The sequence below is a fragment of the Lepisosteus platostomus genome, chromosome 12, assembly GCF_059453375.1.
Source record: "Lepisosteus platostomus isolate fLepPlt1 chromosome 12, fLepPlt1.hap1, whole genome shotgun sequence".
NCBI lineage: Eukaryota > Metazoa > Chordata > Actinopteri > Semionotiformes > Lepisosteidae > Lepisosteus > Lepisosteus platostomus.
The window spans coordinates 8,713,894-8,727,950 of NC_142622.1; the positions used below are offsets into that span (position 1 = coordinate 8,713,894).

The window sequence follows — 14,057 nt, forward strand, 5'->3', positions numbered from 1 at the left end:
ATATGGTTCAGAATTGTAATATCAAGGATGCCACTTCCTGCAGTACAGTGTCACCGTGGTATTGCTTTGGATTAGAAAGTGCAGTCTAGTGGAAACAGCTGTTGCAGAATATAACAGGCCCACACTTTTGAAGTCTCCTGAGATAAACAATATTATACCGCTCTCACGTTTTCTGGAGAACATCAGTTGAACCACTCCAGGGTAGGTTTGGCCTTATGCCTCAGGTCATTCTCCTGCTGACAGGTGAAATTTTCATCCCAATTTTAGATGCGTACTGAAGCAGGTTTTCTTTCTAGGTCCACTTTCCCTTCAAGTCTTTTACAAGCTTCCCAGTCCCTGCTGATGAGAAGCAGAACTGCGTCTTAATGATGCCACCACCACACTTGACAGTGCAAGTGGTGCTGACGGGGTGATGTGTTTGCACCAGACATAACATTTGGCGTTCACACCAAAATGTTCCAGTTTTGTCTTGTCTGACCACAACAAATTTTGCCACATGTCTGCAGTATCGCTTAAATGCTTTTCTGCAAGCTCCCTGCAGGATTTTGAGATGTTTTTTTTTTCCAGTAATGCCTTCTTTCTTGCTACCTAGCCATATAGGTCAGCTTTGACCATTTTCTCACTTCTCAGCCATTGAGCTCTGGTTTTTCCAAAGTCTAATTGTGTGGAGTATTCAGGTGATTTTGTGCACCTAAATAAATGTAGATGTTCCATAGCAGAGGGTTCGTATATTTAGGTCATCATTCCTTTTATTTTTTTATTTGCTTTCTTTTTTGTGTTTGTGTTTATAACAGATATTAATTGCTACTTCAAAGTGTCGTGGCTGCAAACTTTAAAGCAGAAAGATGTGAAAACAGTGCAAAGGTCTGGAAACTTCTGAAGACATTGCCGTTTATTTTGCACTTCATTTCCAAAGGTTACAAAGATCAACACAGAGTTAATGCGTCAGGCCTTGTGTTTATTTATGAGTCTGAGTAGACTGTATAGGTCGGTTATGTTGGCTTTGCATTGAGACCTGAGGTTGAATACATTGAATTACATTGAATAAATAGACTTCAGTCGGAATTGGTGCAACAATTTGACTTTCTGTTTTGCACCGTGTTTCTGGATTGTGCTCTTTTGCATATCATTCTCACATACAGGCAAAGGCATTTGTTACCCATGAGCGCTAAGAGAGGTCGGTTTTTTTTGGAAGTCTGTGTTGAATAGTTGATAAAAAACTAACTCTTTGGCTGGTGCTTTTATTCAAAGTGATTTAGATCTGTACCTGTTTACACAATGGGGCATTTTACCAGACTAATCCAAGTGAAAAATGCTTTAGGGTTCCGCAGGCCTAACCACTACCTGTGACTAACATAGCTTAAAAATAACAAGGGGGTGGGATTCATTAATTCTTTTGATCCCATGTATCGGCAGCGTGTTTAAAATGCATTTCCTGTTGTTGCAAAGCTGATAAAGCTTTTTCCTAAACATACTTTTTTGGACTGGAGCTCCTGACCATAATTTGTGATTTTGGTTGTTTTGGCTGTGTCCCTCTATCCAAGGACTGTGAGACTGCATAGCATCATTGTCATGACAGCTTATGGAGCTACATTAACTTCACTCAGCTGTTTGCACATGCCTCCTCTTGCAACCATCTTATTGATGAATGTTATGTCACTGTGAATTGTACATCCCTTGAGCACGTGTTAAGGGTTTGCCTTCCGGCTTGTTGATCGTGCCTGCTGCTTCGGTCTTCCAGGTTACGTGCAGAGCCTCATCAGACGGGTGGTGAATAATGTGAACATCGTTGTCAACAACCTCATCCTGAAGTACGTGGAGGATGACATAGTGCTGTCTGTGAACATCACGTCAGCGGAGTGCTACACCGTGGATGAATTCTGGGACCGGGCTTTCATGGACATCTCCGGTAATTGTCCGAAAGGGGCATCGACAAGACTTCGAGTCTTTAAAAAAATGAAAGATGGCAACATGGGACGATCTCTCTGCTGCAATCCAGAGTAGGACATTTCCGAGTCATGTGTTCCAAACCGTTGGTTGTCTTAAATAATGGGTCTGGGACGTGCCACTCATTGTACATTTCGTAGTTGGAATTTGACACAAACGTGTTTTTTGAATGCACGCGCCTCCAGTAAGTGCTGTTTTGATTCCGTGTTTTTTTTTTTTTGCTTTCCTTTCAGCTCCTGATCTGGTGCTAAGGAAGGTGATTAATTTCTCCGACTGCACGGTGTGCCTTGATAAGCGGAACGCTAGCGGGAAGATTGAGTTCTACCAGGATCCTCTTCTCTACAAGTGCTCCTTTCGAACTCGACTGCACTTTACTTACGATAACATCAACTCCAAGATACCCTCTGTTATTAAAGTAAGCCCTAGAATATGGCTTCTCTTCCAATAACACAGATCCTTTAAGGTTACTCCGTGCAGCTTGTCACTGTTTATTTGAAAAGGAAAGTATTAAAGCAAGGAATGTGACATGGGAGTGTTAATAATTTAATTTTGGTCAGCAGTGTCTTAATATCTAGCACATGTCGTTTTTGAATGGTTAAGAATTTGATTGCTGTATAAGCTATGACCCTGATTGCTTAGGTTGCTGTACATTGCAGGGTGGTAATACACTGCATTAAGCATTTTAAATACGTTTTCTTGAGTACTATTTCATTTTGTTTACCGGGCATGCATTAGGAAATTGTTTGAGGAGAAAGTACAGCGGGAGGTAGACTTCCTGGTGCTGGAAGATCTTATGTTCAATATAGGAAACATTTTTTTGTTTCACTTCAACTATAATTATGATGACTTAATTTCTTAACTGAAGAAAGTTGAGTTTAAAAGTAAAGAAGCAAAGCTGCTGTTTGTTTTTCTGCCAGGATTTAAAGAAGATTAGTAAGCATAACGTTCTTTGCTGGTAAATTACTGATGGATCTGTAAACTGTGTTTGTGTTTGAAATCGTACCTAAAATTTTTGTTCTGATTTAAGTTCAGTCAGTTAAATAACTGAGATGAATGTTAAAATTTGCTGAAGGAATTAAGAATCTGTCCATTTCCTCCTTATGCTTGATGACAATCAACCTGACTGATCTGATGGCATCAGAAGTGGACGTCATGACTTTGTTTGGTTCTTTCCAGATCCAGACACTGGTGGAATGTCTGAAGCTCTCTATTACAGACCAGCAACTCCCCATGTTCATCCGCATAATGGAGCTCGGTATTGCCCTGTACTATGGAGAGATAGGCAGTCACAAAGAGGGAGAAGCTGAGGAGATGTGCAGCCATGCCAGGGAAACCGTGATCACCATTCCTGGTGAGTGTGACTGGAATTCCAAGTGGGCGATAGATGGTTTCCCTTTTAAAAGATTCAGCAGCAGATTATGGTGAAAGTATTATGTAAATAGTGATATACTGCTCTGGGTATGAACAGCATTTTGTTTCCTTACATTTATTGTTTCCTCTGTGGAACTTCTCAGATATGTGTAAAAATGCATTCATTTGGGATAAAAAAGATGCACAACAGGCTTTATCATTTTTTAAAATGTAAACCCAAGATTAAAAGTCGTCTTTTATTGCAGAAACGTTCAAATATGGATTGTTATCCTTTATCTTTTTGAGGTAACTGATGTGCGTGTCCTTGTAAAAAAAAAAAACTTTTTTATTGTCCGACAGCTGTGAAAGACAAGTCTTTTCTGCTTAATATGTACGTCTGAATCAAGAAATAACAAGGAAAGATCCATAAGCCAAATCTGTGTTATTAGTATAAATGTCACAGAATAATGTTTTTTCCGCTAAATTTTAATATTGTTAAGAAGTGTGAAGTCAATACATAGGGATCAATCATCTTAAAGCCACTAGTGAAAACAAAAAAAAAAACAGTCCTTTAATAAAAAACATCAACTTTTTAATTAGGCAGTGTTCCCTAGTTTCCAGTATAGCAGCTTAGGTAGGTTTCTAAGTAGATTAAAACAATGTCCTACTCTAACCGGATAAAAGTTATTCTGTTTATCTTGAACAGAAGACTGCACATTTTAAAATTTGTGAACATTATATTTTAAAATTAAAAGGTATAGATAAAATAAGCCCAATGCTCTTCTTTAGAGCAGTGAATGACAAACCATAGGACACAAGTGCAAATTATAAGGAAATGTATTTTAAGACGAGAATAGGAAATGTTTTCTACACAAAGGGTACAGGGAGCCTTCAACTGTGGCTTCTTTCATGAAATGGCTGGATGAGATTTTCAGATTGCTTAGCTACTGGTAACCGGATGAGCTAGACTTAAGGTTGCACACAGGGCGAGGCCGTTCTTGTTACCTGAAGTTTTACATAAGCTTGCAGGTATTGTGTTTTCCACAGTTGAACATGGGAAAGCCACTGTGGAAAGGCGGTTGTTCTGTGGAATCGCTGTCCCTGGTTTTGTGTAATGAGAGAAGAACAGAACCTTGGATGCAAGATGAAAAATGAGTACCTGAAAGTAATGGCGGAGAGTATTCTGCTAGCATGTGAAGGAACGCCCTTGCTACTGTAAAGTTATCCAGCAATTTCAGCCTGCTCTGAAAGTCCCACTAAATGGGATTAAGATGCACTGGCACTGTCTGTACAGAGAAATAAGTTGTTGCAAAAGTTTAATTTATGTAGGGGGATGTGGGCAGTGCAAAGTGATCTGCCAGAACTGTAGTGCTAGTTGGCATGAATCACATTCCCATTTTAAAGCCAGATGTAAGATTCAGTGTCATGCTACTGCTATGTGGAACTCGGAGGGTGAATTAGTATCCTATCACAAAAATATACAAGAGGGGATTAACTCTTGGAACACGAGTGTTTGAGATCTTGTTACGTTAAAAATGTTTACTTGAATTGGACTGTAGAACATTTATCTTGAGATAAAAGTAGAAATCCGTATGAAATTTGCATTGTATTTAAATGACTAATCAACAGATCTTCCAAACGGCGATCAAGTATAACAACTTTGTGTAGATGTTGATACAATATGTTTAGTATCCCAATCGAGTCCTTTTACTGTAGGTTGCTTTAGATCAGTTTTAAAAGTGCTGTGGTAGTAAAATAAATTATTAAAACAATTTAAGTAATGAAATATTTATCACAGTAAAGGGCGAATCATGCTCTTCTCTCATTTAATTATTATCTTTGGTTTATCTATAAGCTGTTTCAAAAAGAATATTAATTTACCTTCTATAAAGTGTTTTATTGTTTAATTAATGAACTACTAGCTGTTCAGAGCTTTTGAGTCTTAATGTTTTGTTTTAAGAACACTTGAGAAAAACACCACATTAGATATGTAATTATTATTATATATTATAATTATATATAATATTAAAGCATCTAATCAGAGAGCATTATCTTTTCACCAAAGATTATCAAAAGATATCGAAGTTATTTTTAAAAGTGTAGTTGTTGGAAATTTGGATGACTAAAGCTCATAAACGAAAGGGCTAGTCACTAAAAAATCTCATTTTATAAAATAGGAAAGTCATTGAAAATAAAACTGAAGCTGTTTGTAAAGATATCAGGAGTTTTCCCAATAGGAAGTGTCATTTTGTTTGCTTTGTAACGGAGACACCCTTTCGGACAGGCAGGGTGCCTGTCCTGTTGAAATGCCTTTCACATATTTGAATAAAGGACAGAGTTTGTCAAGACAAAACTGCACTTATTGAAATTAAAGGCAAATTATATGAAACAGCTCTTAACATTTTAAAGATGGAAGGGGCAAAAGTTCCTATAAATATGGAATAAACGGTCTTTGCTATATTATGTTTTCCTTTTTAAATAGAAAAATTAGAGTTTTGAGGGACTGTTTTTTTAAGTGGCTTATCTGCGAGCCTCCTACCCCAGAGTGCTCAGTGACACCTGCAGGCTTTAACACCTTTAACACTTGGCTGACTGTGACCAAGAAACCCCAGTAGTTCTGTTTTATGAGGGTGGAGTGGGAAGTATTTGCGATCCCAGAATGACTTCCATAGCCGACTAGGACCCTGCAGTACGGGGCTGTGTCAGTGGTTTCTGTCTCTCTGCTGGCACTTAGCCTCTGATGGCTGTTTTTGGCAGTTGTGGTTCTTTTGAACGCAGACATGCATGTGTTACTGTGCGATGTGCTCGGTAGTGTGTTAGACTGAGTAGGAAGCGGTCATTTTAAATAGCAGTGTACGAGTACGAAAAAGAAAGCCAGGCTTTAAGTTAAGCTTGTTAGAGCAAAATAACTAAATCTGTCCACTAATAATTTCTGGGTGTGGATGATAATCTTGTTGCGGTGATGCTTTTGCCAGAAAAGAAAGATATCAAGGAATTATTTTTTCTGAAAGTCGTGACCAGATGGAACCCAGTGGGCTGTGGCTTGATCTGAGACAGGTGGGCAGCTTACTGTATTCTGCACTAGAGATAACAGGTATGTGAAAGTGTTAGAAGGTGGGCACATTATCGGGCACATAGGCGTTTGACTTGTACTGTTAACAAGGAGGGACATCTACTGGCATTTGAGGGCACTACTTGAACTAGGGATCAAAGGTAGGTCAGGTAAGTTGAGCAGAAGCAGGTTTGAGTAAGCACGCAGTGTTGGCTTCAGTCTAATAACCTGCTTCCAGGTGTGTGGGGCCTTCAGGCACTTCTCTTTAAAGATTTACTTGTAAGGAACCCATTTGGAATTTCTTAAAAGTTCACATTATATTTTGATAAGGAACTGGAAAAGCAATACATCTGGCCAAAGAAAGAAGTGAAGGAGATTTATGTGTGGTGCCCACGAAAAAGGAATTGGGGCAGCAAAGCTGTTATTTTTGCTTTAGAGTCTGGTGATTTGTATTTGGGAGCGTGAGATTAATACGAATCATATGTACGCTGTTGTGTTTGATTTTTGGGTCATTCATGGATTTGATCATATTGGAACAAAAACATGCTTTGAATTCAAAGCGGAAATTTCAGAGTGTAAAAGTATTTGGTTGTATGTCCCTTTGAGGCAACAACTGCATGATGTCTGAGACCCTATGGTCCCCATCTATGAATTGGCTTCATCACTCTGCTCTCCTCCCCACTGATAGCTGATGTGTGGTGAGCGTTCTGGCGCACTATGGCTGCCCTCGCATCATCCAGGTGGGGCTGCACATTGGTGGTGGTGGTGGACGGGAGTGCTGTAAGCTCTCCAGTCTTCCTTGTGTAATCTTTTGAGATGTTTTGCCCATTCTCAGGGTTTACCTGCTTTAGTCCTGGTTGTAAATTGGTTGTATGGTTGTAAATTGGTTGTAAATCTGGAGATTGACGTTACTAAATTATCTGGTTTTGTCCTGATTAAACTCCTAAGTTTCTCTGGCCATGTGTTTTGGGTCCTTGTCATGCTGCACGGTAAAAGCCCTGCCCAGTAAGTGAAGATGCATTTTCTTCTAGATAAAAAAGCCAAATGTTTCTTTAAGCTTCAGAATTCTATCTGCAGCTGCCGTCAGTTATTAGTTAACATCGTCAGCAAAGAGGAGAGAGTTGGATCTGTCCTTGAAACTTGGTTCTGAAGCTCTCCTGGCTCATCTTTGTACTTCAGAGCAGATTGTGATGCACAGTGGAGCGAATGTATTGACTTCGGCATGCATGTCCACCTCAATATCCCGTGGTCACAAATTCACATTTATTGACTGTAAAGCAAAAATAACCTTTTGCTATTTGACTTTTGTTGTCCCACTACTTTAGGAGAGCAGTGAATTTCAATCTGCTGTCTTCTAGATTTGCATTGACCTGGAAATGACCTGTTACCAAGGTTAAACACCTCAGTAGCTTGCCTGCTGTAATTGCTTTTAATAATGGACTTATTCATTTTGAGCCTTTTTTATCATATTATGATGTTTTGGGGTGTTCCTTGCCGTCTTTGAAATTAAAGGGATTCATGTATAAACCTGACACCTCAAAGTGTTTCACTTAGGATATTGTAGGACTTGGAACTGCCACATCTGACTGGAAAAACTTAATTAAAATCTGTCATTTTTGCCATTTTAAGCCTCTTGGGTTTTTTTTAAATGATCTCAGTGATGATGTTTTCTCGCCGAGACATTGGCCTTTGTGGAATGGGATTACGCGTTCTTGCATATTGACATCAGCTGACTTTTACAGCGTGCATGGAAATATACACTATGTGAAGGGTTCAGAGGTCAAGCAGGGCATTAAAAGCGGCCTGACCTACAGCACAAACTCAGTCCCTCTCCTCCTATTTCAGTAAGTGGGGTCTGACTGTGTCCTGCTGCTTCGGGTTGTATTTTGGCAGATGTGTGGCTGGAACCGTTCTTGTCAGTTGGACGGAGTAGCTCAGAGACATGGGATGTCAGCGGTCTCAATTAGAGCGGATTGCCTGAGCTGCAGGAGATAATTGCTACTCTACCCTCAGGGCTTTGCTCCCACTTCCAGCGTCAGTAGCTTCACACTCAAGACTCAAGTCTTCCTACTTGCATTTATTGTCCCACTTGAAATGATCTTGTAAACACTGGCCAAGCAGCCCTCATTTCTTTGTTATTTCACATTTTTTGGCCCGTTGTGCCTGTGTTCTGTGAAGTTTCTTAAATGTGTAATTACATGTAAGTTTTCATCAACCTTTTTGAAACATTTTCTTATTTTACTTCCTCCCAGTCCCTGGGCGGTTTTCCAGGTTCGTTCAGAATTTAAGTGCATTGGCTGACCGTAGCGTGTCATTTGCAAAGCCCAACGAGCTCTTCGTCACAGTCTCTCGGACGATTTGCGATGGTGAAAGGGAGCTCTTTCCGTCAGTGCGGTTGTGTGGGCTCAGGGTGCTGAGGGCTGCCGAAGTCGCCGTGGCTCCGGTGCTGCTGGCCGTGCAGCAGGATGAGCTGGCAGTGCCTTGCCCTTGACTCCTTCCTGCTTTGCCGACAGGTGGGGAGGGGGAGGCCGACGGCCCGGCTCTGCACGCTGGTCAGTACCAGAACCCGGAGCTGTACCTCCAGCATGGAGTACAGGAGGACGACCAGGGCTGGGTGTCCTGGGCCTGGTCCTTCGTTCCTGCCATCGTCAGCACCGGCGAGGAGGAGGAGGAGGAGGAGCAGGAGGGGGGCTATTACCAGCAGGTGGTGGAGGATGGGCAGCAACGCAGCCTCAGACGCCAGGCCCCCAAGGACCCCATTATCTCAATTGGCTTCTACTGCACCAAGGCCTCTGTCACCTTCAAGGTAAGGCGAGCTCTGCAAGGTCGGGGTGATAACGGCAACCCCCCAGCTTTGAGGCCGGGGAATGGCGTTCACCCTCTCGATGAATGTAAAAAAAAACAACCTCTCGTCAGCACTGTTGGGGGCTCGCTTTGTTTTAAGAGGTGCTGGAGTGGGAATCGGTCCTGGTCTTTAATTCTAGACAGCCCTGACCTGACATGCTCGGCAGGAAGTAGTATTTTCCTCTGGAAGTTGGCAACTTTTGTGAACTTGCAACTCCTCCTCTTGAACAAGCACCTCTTACTTCGTTGTTTAGAAGTATTAGAAAACACACACCGATCGAAAGAAACAGTATTTTGCTGTTGCTACTGTTGAAAGCATTGATAATGAGTCCTTGGCTTCAGTTTATCTTGCTCCTTCCATGGTATGGGGAGAAACTACATTCTGAAGTGAACTAAAAATTCGTGCAGGTTTTTGGAAGATTTCTCAGCAAGGCTTTGTTCTCTTTTTGTCTTGAGAATAAACATGAATCATAAGCACAGGCAGTAACTAGTAATTCCATTCCATTTTGTTTCCAACTCTGTAAACTGCTTTCATAAGTGTTTTGTCAGAAGTTTGATTTGATTTTTATAGTTGTGTGGAACCTTACCAATCGGCTTGCTTGAGGTCTCTCTTTGGAGGTCATTTTCATGTTAAGGCTATTTGGGGGCAAGCAGAATTATCCTCCTCACTTGTTTAGAATATATGGAATTAATTTTGGATTCAGTTTTGGTTGCAACCCTTAGGTCACATTTCTGCATTAGCATTCAGAAGAGTTGGTAGCTTTCCAGTTTAAAATCATGCCAAATTAAGCCTTGCATTTTTCTAATAATGTTTAAAATTGTTCTTGTTTGAGTTCTTTTAATCAATTAATTGCTTTCCCTCTGAAATAATTGCAGGCAGCTGAAGGGTGATCAGTTTTTTTTTTTAATGCCAAAGTTTTGCTTAAGTATTTAGTTTGTGGAATTTAGTTTTGAACAGTTACCACATGTACTTACTGTATATATGCTGAGTGACTATGTAGTGGAAGCTAGAGGTATGTCAGAAGCCGGTCAGTTAATACCAGTAAATTGAAAAAAGTAGCAGTTAAGCAAATGCCCAATAAATCCATATTTTAAAAAACTCTTTACATTATAATGTGGGATTTACTTTATAACGCAGAAATAATATTTTAATGAAAAAAACAAATGTATCTCTTATTGTTCCCCAAGAGATCTTCATGTTTCAGAATATCATTTCCTACAAAACAGCTATGTATAAATGCCTACATGTATGTTCGCCTATAAAGTATCGGCTATTGAAAAACATTGTTCCTTTTTTAATATTAAGTTTTGTATAATAAGGATCCATGCTTTATTACTGTTTTATTTTTATAGCTATTTCCTTTGTAGTATTATTTTTAATGTGGGTATACTGTAGTTGTGAAATGGTTCTGACGCTCTGCAGACAAATAGGCAATTGGTTCTAAAAATGATTATGGTACATTCCATATTGTTTTAGAAAGACCCTTGGTTGCGTGAAATTCTTAAAACACAGGCATTTTTGTCTCTGTAGAATGAATCAGCAGCACTTAGCGTCTAAGCGCACGGCATCAAAGGCATGGTGCGATTGTGAAATGGATTGTTCTGTTTGAAGAAGGTTCATCATGAACTTTCAAGCTGCTGGGAAGCTTGTGGCGTTACCCACACGTGATTAAATCAACGTATTGGGCAAGAAAAGGTTTATTCTCTAATGTGGATAATAAGTTGCAGCTGTTTTTTTCTGCACCTGTTTCCTGTGCAAAAGTAAAATTGGCGGATTGCGCTGCTTAATTTGTCTTCATCAGGTCTTTACACTAATGGCAGATTTCTGCTGTATAAGGCAACAATGCAACGGGCGTTCAAGATCTGTATCGTGCTTTTTTACAGCTCACAGAAATGCAAGCTGAAAGCAGTTACTATAGCCCCCAGAAGGTGAAGTCCAGGGAAGTACTTTGTCTGGTGCAAGAGGGAATTACTGTTGAGGTAGGAGTTTCATTCCTGAAAATATGGGTTTCCTCACAATATCGACACAATTGTATACATTCTCTGGAAGAGTAAACAACTTCTAATACACAAAATAAAGGAATTTGACCCCGTGGATTTTTGGATGCACACTTACATACGAGTGAGGAAAAGAAAGTGTTTTATTTAAAATATTTTCTTTTTGGGTCTGTAAACTGAAAAGAATTGAGAAGTTTGACATGGTCTCTAGTATTTTTTATCTTTAGATTTCTTGACCCCATTAAGAGTGTGATAAAGGGATTCATTCTGTGCTGATAAATTAGTCTATACCAGGGTAATGTATTATTTTGGGGATTCTGGTGTACTCATCATGAGTACAGCACTACAGTTTGTTGAATAGAAGGTTTTTTTTACAGTGCATTAAGATAATTTAATTTTGTTAAACAGCAGGATATACCAATAATATTGTTAAAAGTAGTCCAATTATCCAATGAAACAAAAGTACAGTCTCGCTTAAGTCTCTAAATGAAGTAATTTTTCAATTATATTCTGTACCATTGAAGGGTTTTCTGTAATTCTGTTTTCAATTTTTATGGCCAGTATTGTTCTGTAACTATATCATGTTTATTTTACTGAGATGATTACCCTTATGCTTTTACAGAAGGGTCCAATAACACTTGCAACTCTCTTAGAAAATATTGATGTCACCCAAAACATAGCAAAACTTAGCTTGAGATGTACAAGATTAGTCTAACTAGGATTTTGTGCATGTCCTTCTCCTGAGCTGAGTGAAGATAATAAAAAGAAGAATAACTCCAGGCTTCCTGACTGTCTAGGAGCTATACCATCAGAGAGTCACTGCTGTCAATCTTTTCCTTATAATAAACATTTTACTCCCAACTGTCAAAACAGCAGTGTGTGCTTTCCTATTTCTAGGACATAAAGTGCTAAATCTGTGCATTTTAGTGTGAAAGAAATGATGCATGCAAATATAACAAAGTTGTCAGAAGAATCTCCCTCTAGTCTCTCTGACTTTGTGAAGGTATCAGCAGGGCCGTCTTTCTCTGCCGTAGGTTCTCATCATGGGAGATCCATTCTTCGATTGCCAGATTGGCATTGTGGGCTGCCAAGCTCTGTGCTTGAAGGGCATCATGGGAGTCAAAGACTTTGAGGAGAACATGAACAGATGTGAAGAGGTAAGCATGGGAACACATCTCCTGCACTGCAGGCCAGCTTTCTTCAGCTGGTTTCGAAGAGCAGGGAGGCCAAGTCTGTTGTGACATTGTGTTCAGGTAGAAAGATTGTTGTTCTTTTCTAAGGAGTTTAAAACAAAAACGCCTAAAAAGGGACCTCTTTTTTTTTTACGTGTTCTGTATTGATGGCATGTACGTCATGCCCTGTGAATAACACAAGCCCTGTTTTCCTTGCTTTAAAGGATGCGGTTTTCTTCAGTTGTGGGGAGAGCCTGAGCAGTAAAGGGATGACGTACCTCACCAACTCCCTGTTCGATTACCGGAGCCCGGAGAACAATGGTGTTCGAGCGGAGTTCATTTTAGATTCCACTCATCACAAGGTCTGCGGGACAACAAAACTGTGAAGTACAAGTATAGTAAAAGTGGTAGTTGAAAATACAAAACTTTTTTTAGTCATTTTTGAAAGTGTTCTGGATTTATTTTTAGTAAGGGTACTAATGATTTTCTCAACGACTTATGATTTGATATGAAAAAGGTTTGGTTGGAAACATCTTATGACGACTTCTTGAATTGCCACTGACAGTATATCAGTTCTACAACAGGAAGGAAGGCTGCTCACAGAGATTCTGCTAATGGAGGCTTTAGATGTTCACTTCCTCTAGTAACTTTGTTCAAATAGGGCTGTGTCTATAGAATGATAGACTGTCCTTTAATCTGAAAAGATAGCATTGGAGAATAGTAGGAATGTCCTTAAAAGCCATAGAAAGAGATCCCATAATGAAATATTGGTTTATTACCTCTTATCTGATATGGGGTTTGCATCAAGACTCTACCTTTTTCACTTGTTACAGTTGTTAATATACAGAGGCAACACACACTGCCGAGTCAGGTGTGGTCAGGCACACTTGCCACTGCTGGAATTTGCACAGGGCTTGATTGATCTATAGCGTTCATGTCTGTGGGCATTTCAAGTCAAGATGCTTCCCTTGTTTTTCATGTCATGGTTTAAATTACTTTTGCTCCTTTCGGATTATCTAAAGCATGTTTGCGGGTTGAATCATTCTTAAAAGTCTCTTAGGCGTTCCCATGCTTTTAAGTTTTTTTTTCCTTTGAAAACCAGGGCTCAAAAACTAGAATCGCGATGAATCCAAAGATTGTTTTTAAATGTGCTTATAGACCTTTATTTGTTCAGTGGAAATGTTGTGCTCAGCAGGGAAAAACAGGGTTTAGTTGGGCAGCTGGTTACTTCACACCTTTCCCAGATGGTAAAAACCTCTCTGAGAACTCTGATGATTAGAGAAGTGTTTCTGGCAGGATTGTGCATTTAGCATGATGCAAACTGGCCTTACAAGGACACCCCCTTGATTTTCTTATCGCTGCCTGAGTCCTAATGGTAACTTCATATCAATCCTTGTATATAGAAATCAGCTTTCTTCATAAACATACAACCACTGTACTTTGTTGCAGTACCTGCTGCTGAGTAAATTGTGACTTAATCTGCGTTCTTATTTCTTAATTCCATTAGCATTAAAATTATACCATTATCTAAGGAAAATTCCCAAATGCCAGGGAATTAAAAATAAATCAGTTTTAGGAAATGTTTATTAAAGAAAGTCTCTCAAGTAGTTTTCATATTTTTTTTTTATTTGGTACTTTTTTAAAATTGCAGTCAGATACCTTATAAAGCACTTGATTCGTGGGTTTCATTAATA

At 39.6% G+C, this 14,057-nt stretch overlaps 1 protein-coding gene across 2 annotated transcripts in view; it reads left to right on the top strand.

Moving 5' to 3' along the window:
* Positions 1-14,057, top strand: part of vps13b (vacuolar protein sorting 13 homolog B) — a 325,535-nt gene that overhangs the window by 37,653 nt on the left and 273,825 nt on the right. For both annotated transcript variants that reach the window (XM_088600797.1, XM_088600796.1), the window contains exons 5-11: positions 1,742-1,909; positions 2,181-2,362; positions 3,124-3,298; positions 8,863-9,155; positions 11,078-11,173; positions 12,226-12,348; positions 12,588-12,725. In XM_088600797.1, the coding sequence (XP_088456923.1) occupies positions 1,742-1,909; positions 2,181-2,362; positions 3,124-3,298; positions 8,863-9,155; positions 11,078-11,173; positions 12,226-12,348; positions 12,588-12,725 (1,175 nt within the window). The remainder of the gene's footprint in view (positions 1-1,741; positions 1,910-2,180; positions 2,363-3,123; positions 3,299-8,862; positions 9,156-11,077; positions 11,174-12,225; positions 12,349-12,587; positions 12,726-14,057) is intronic.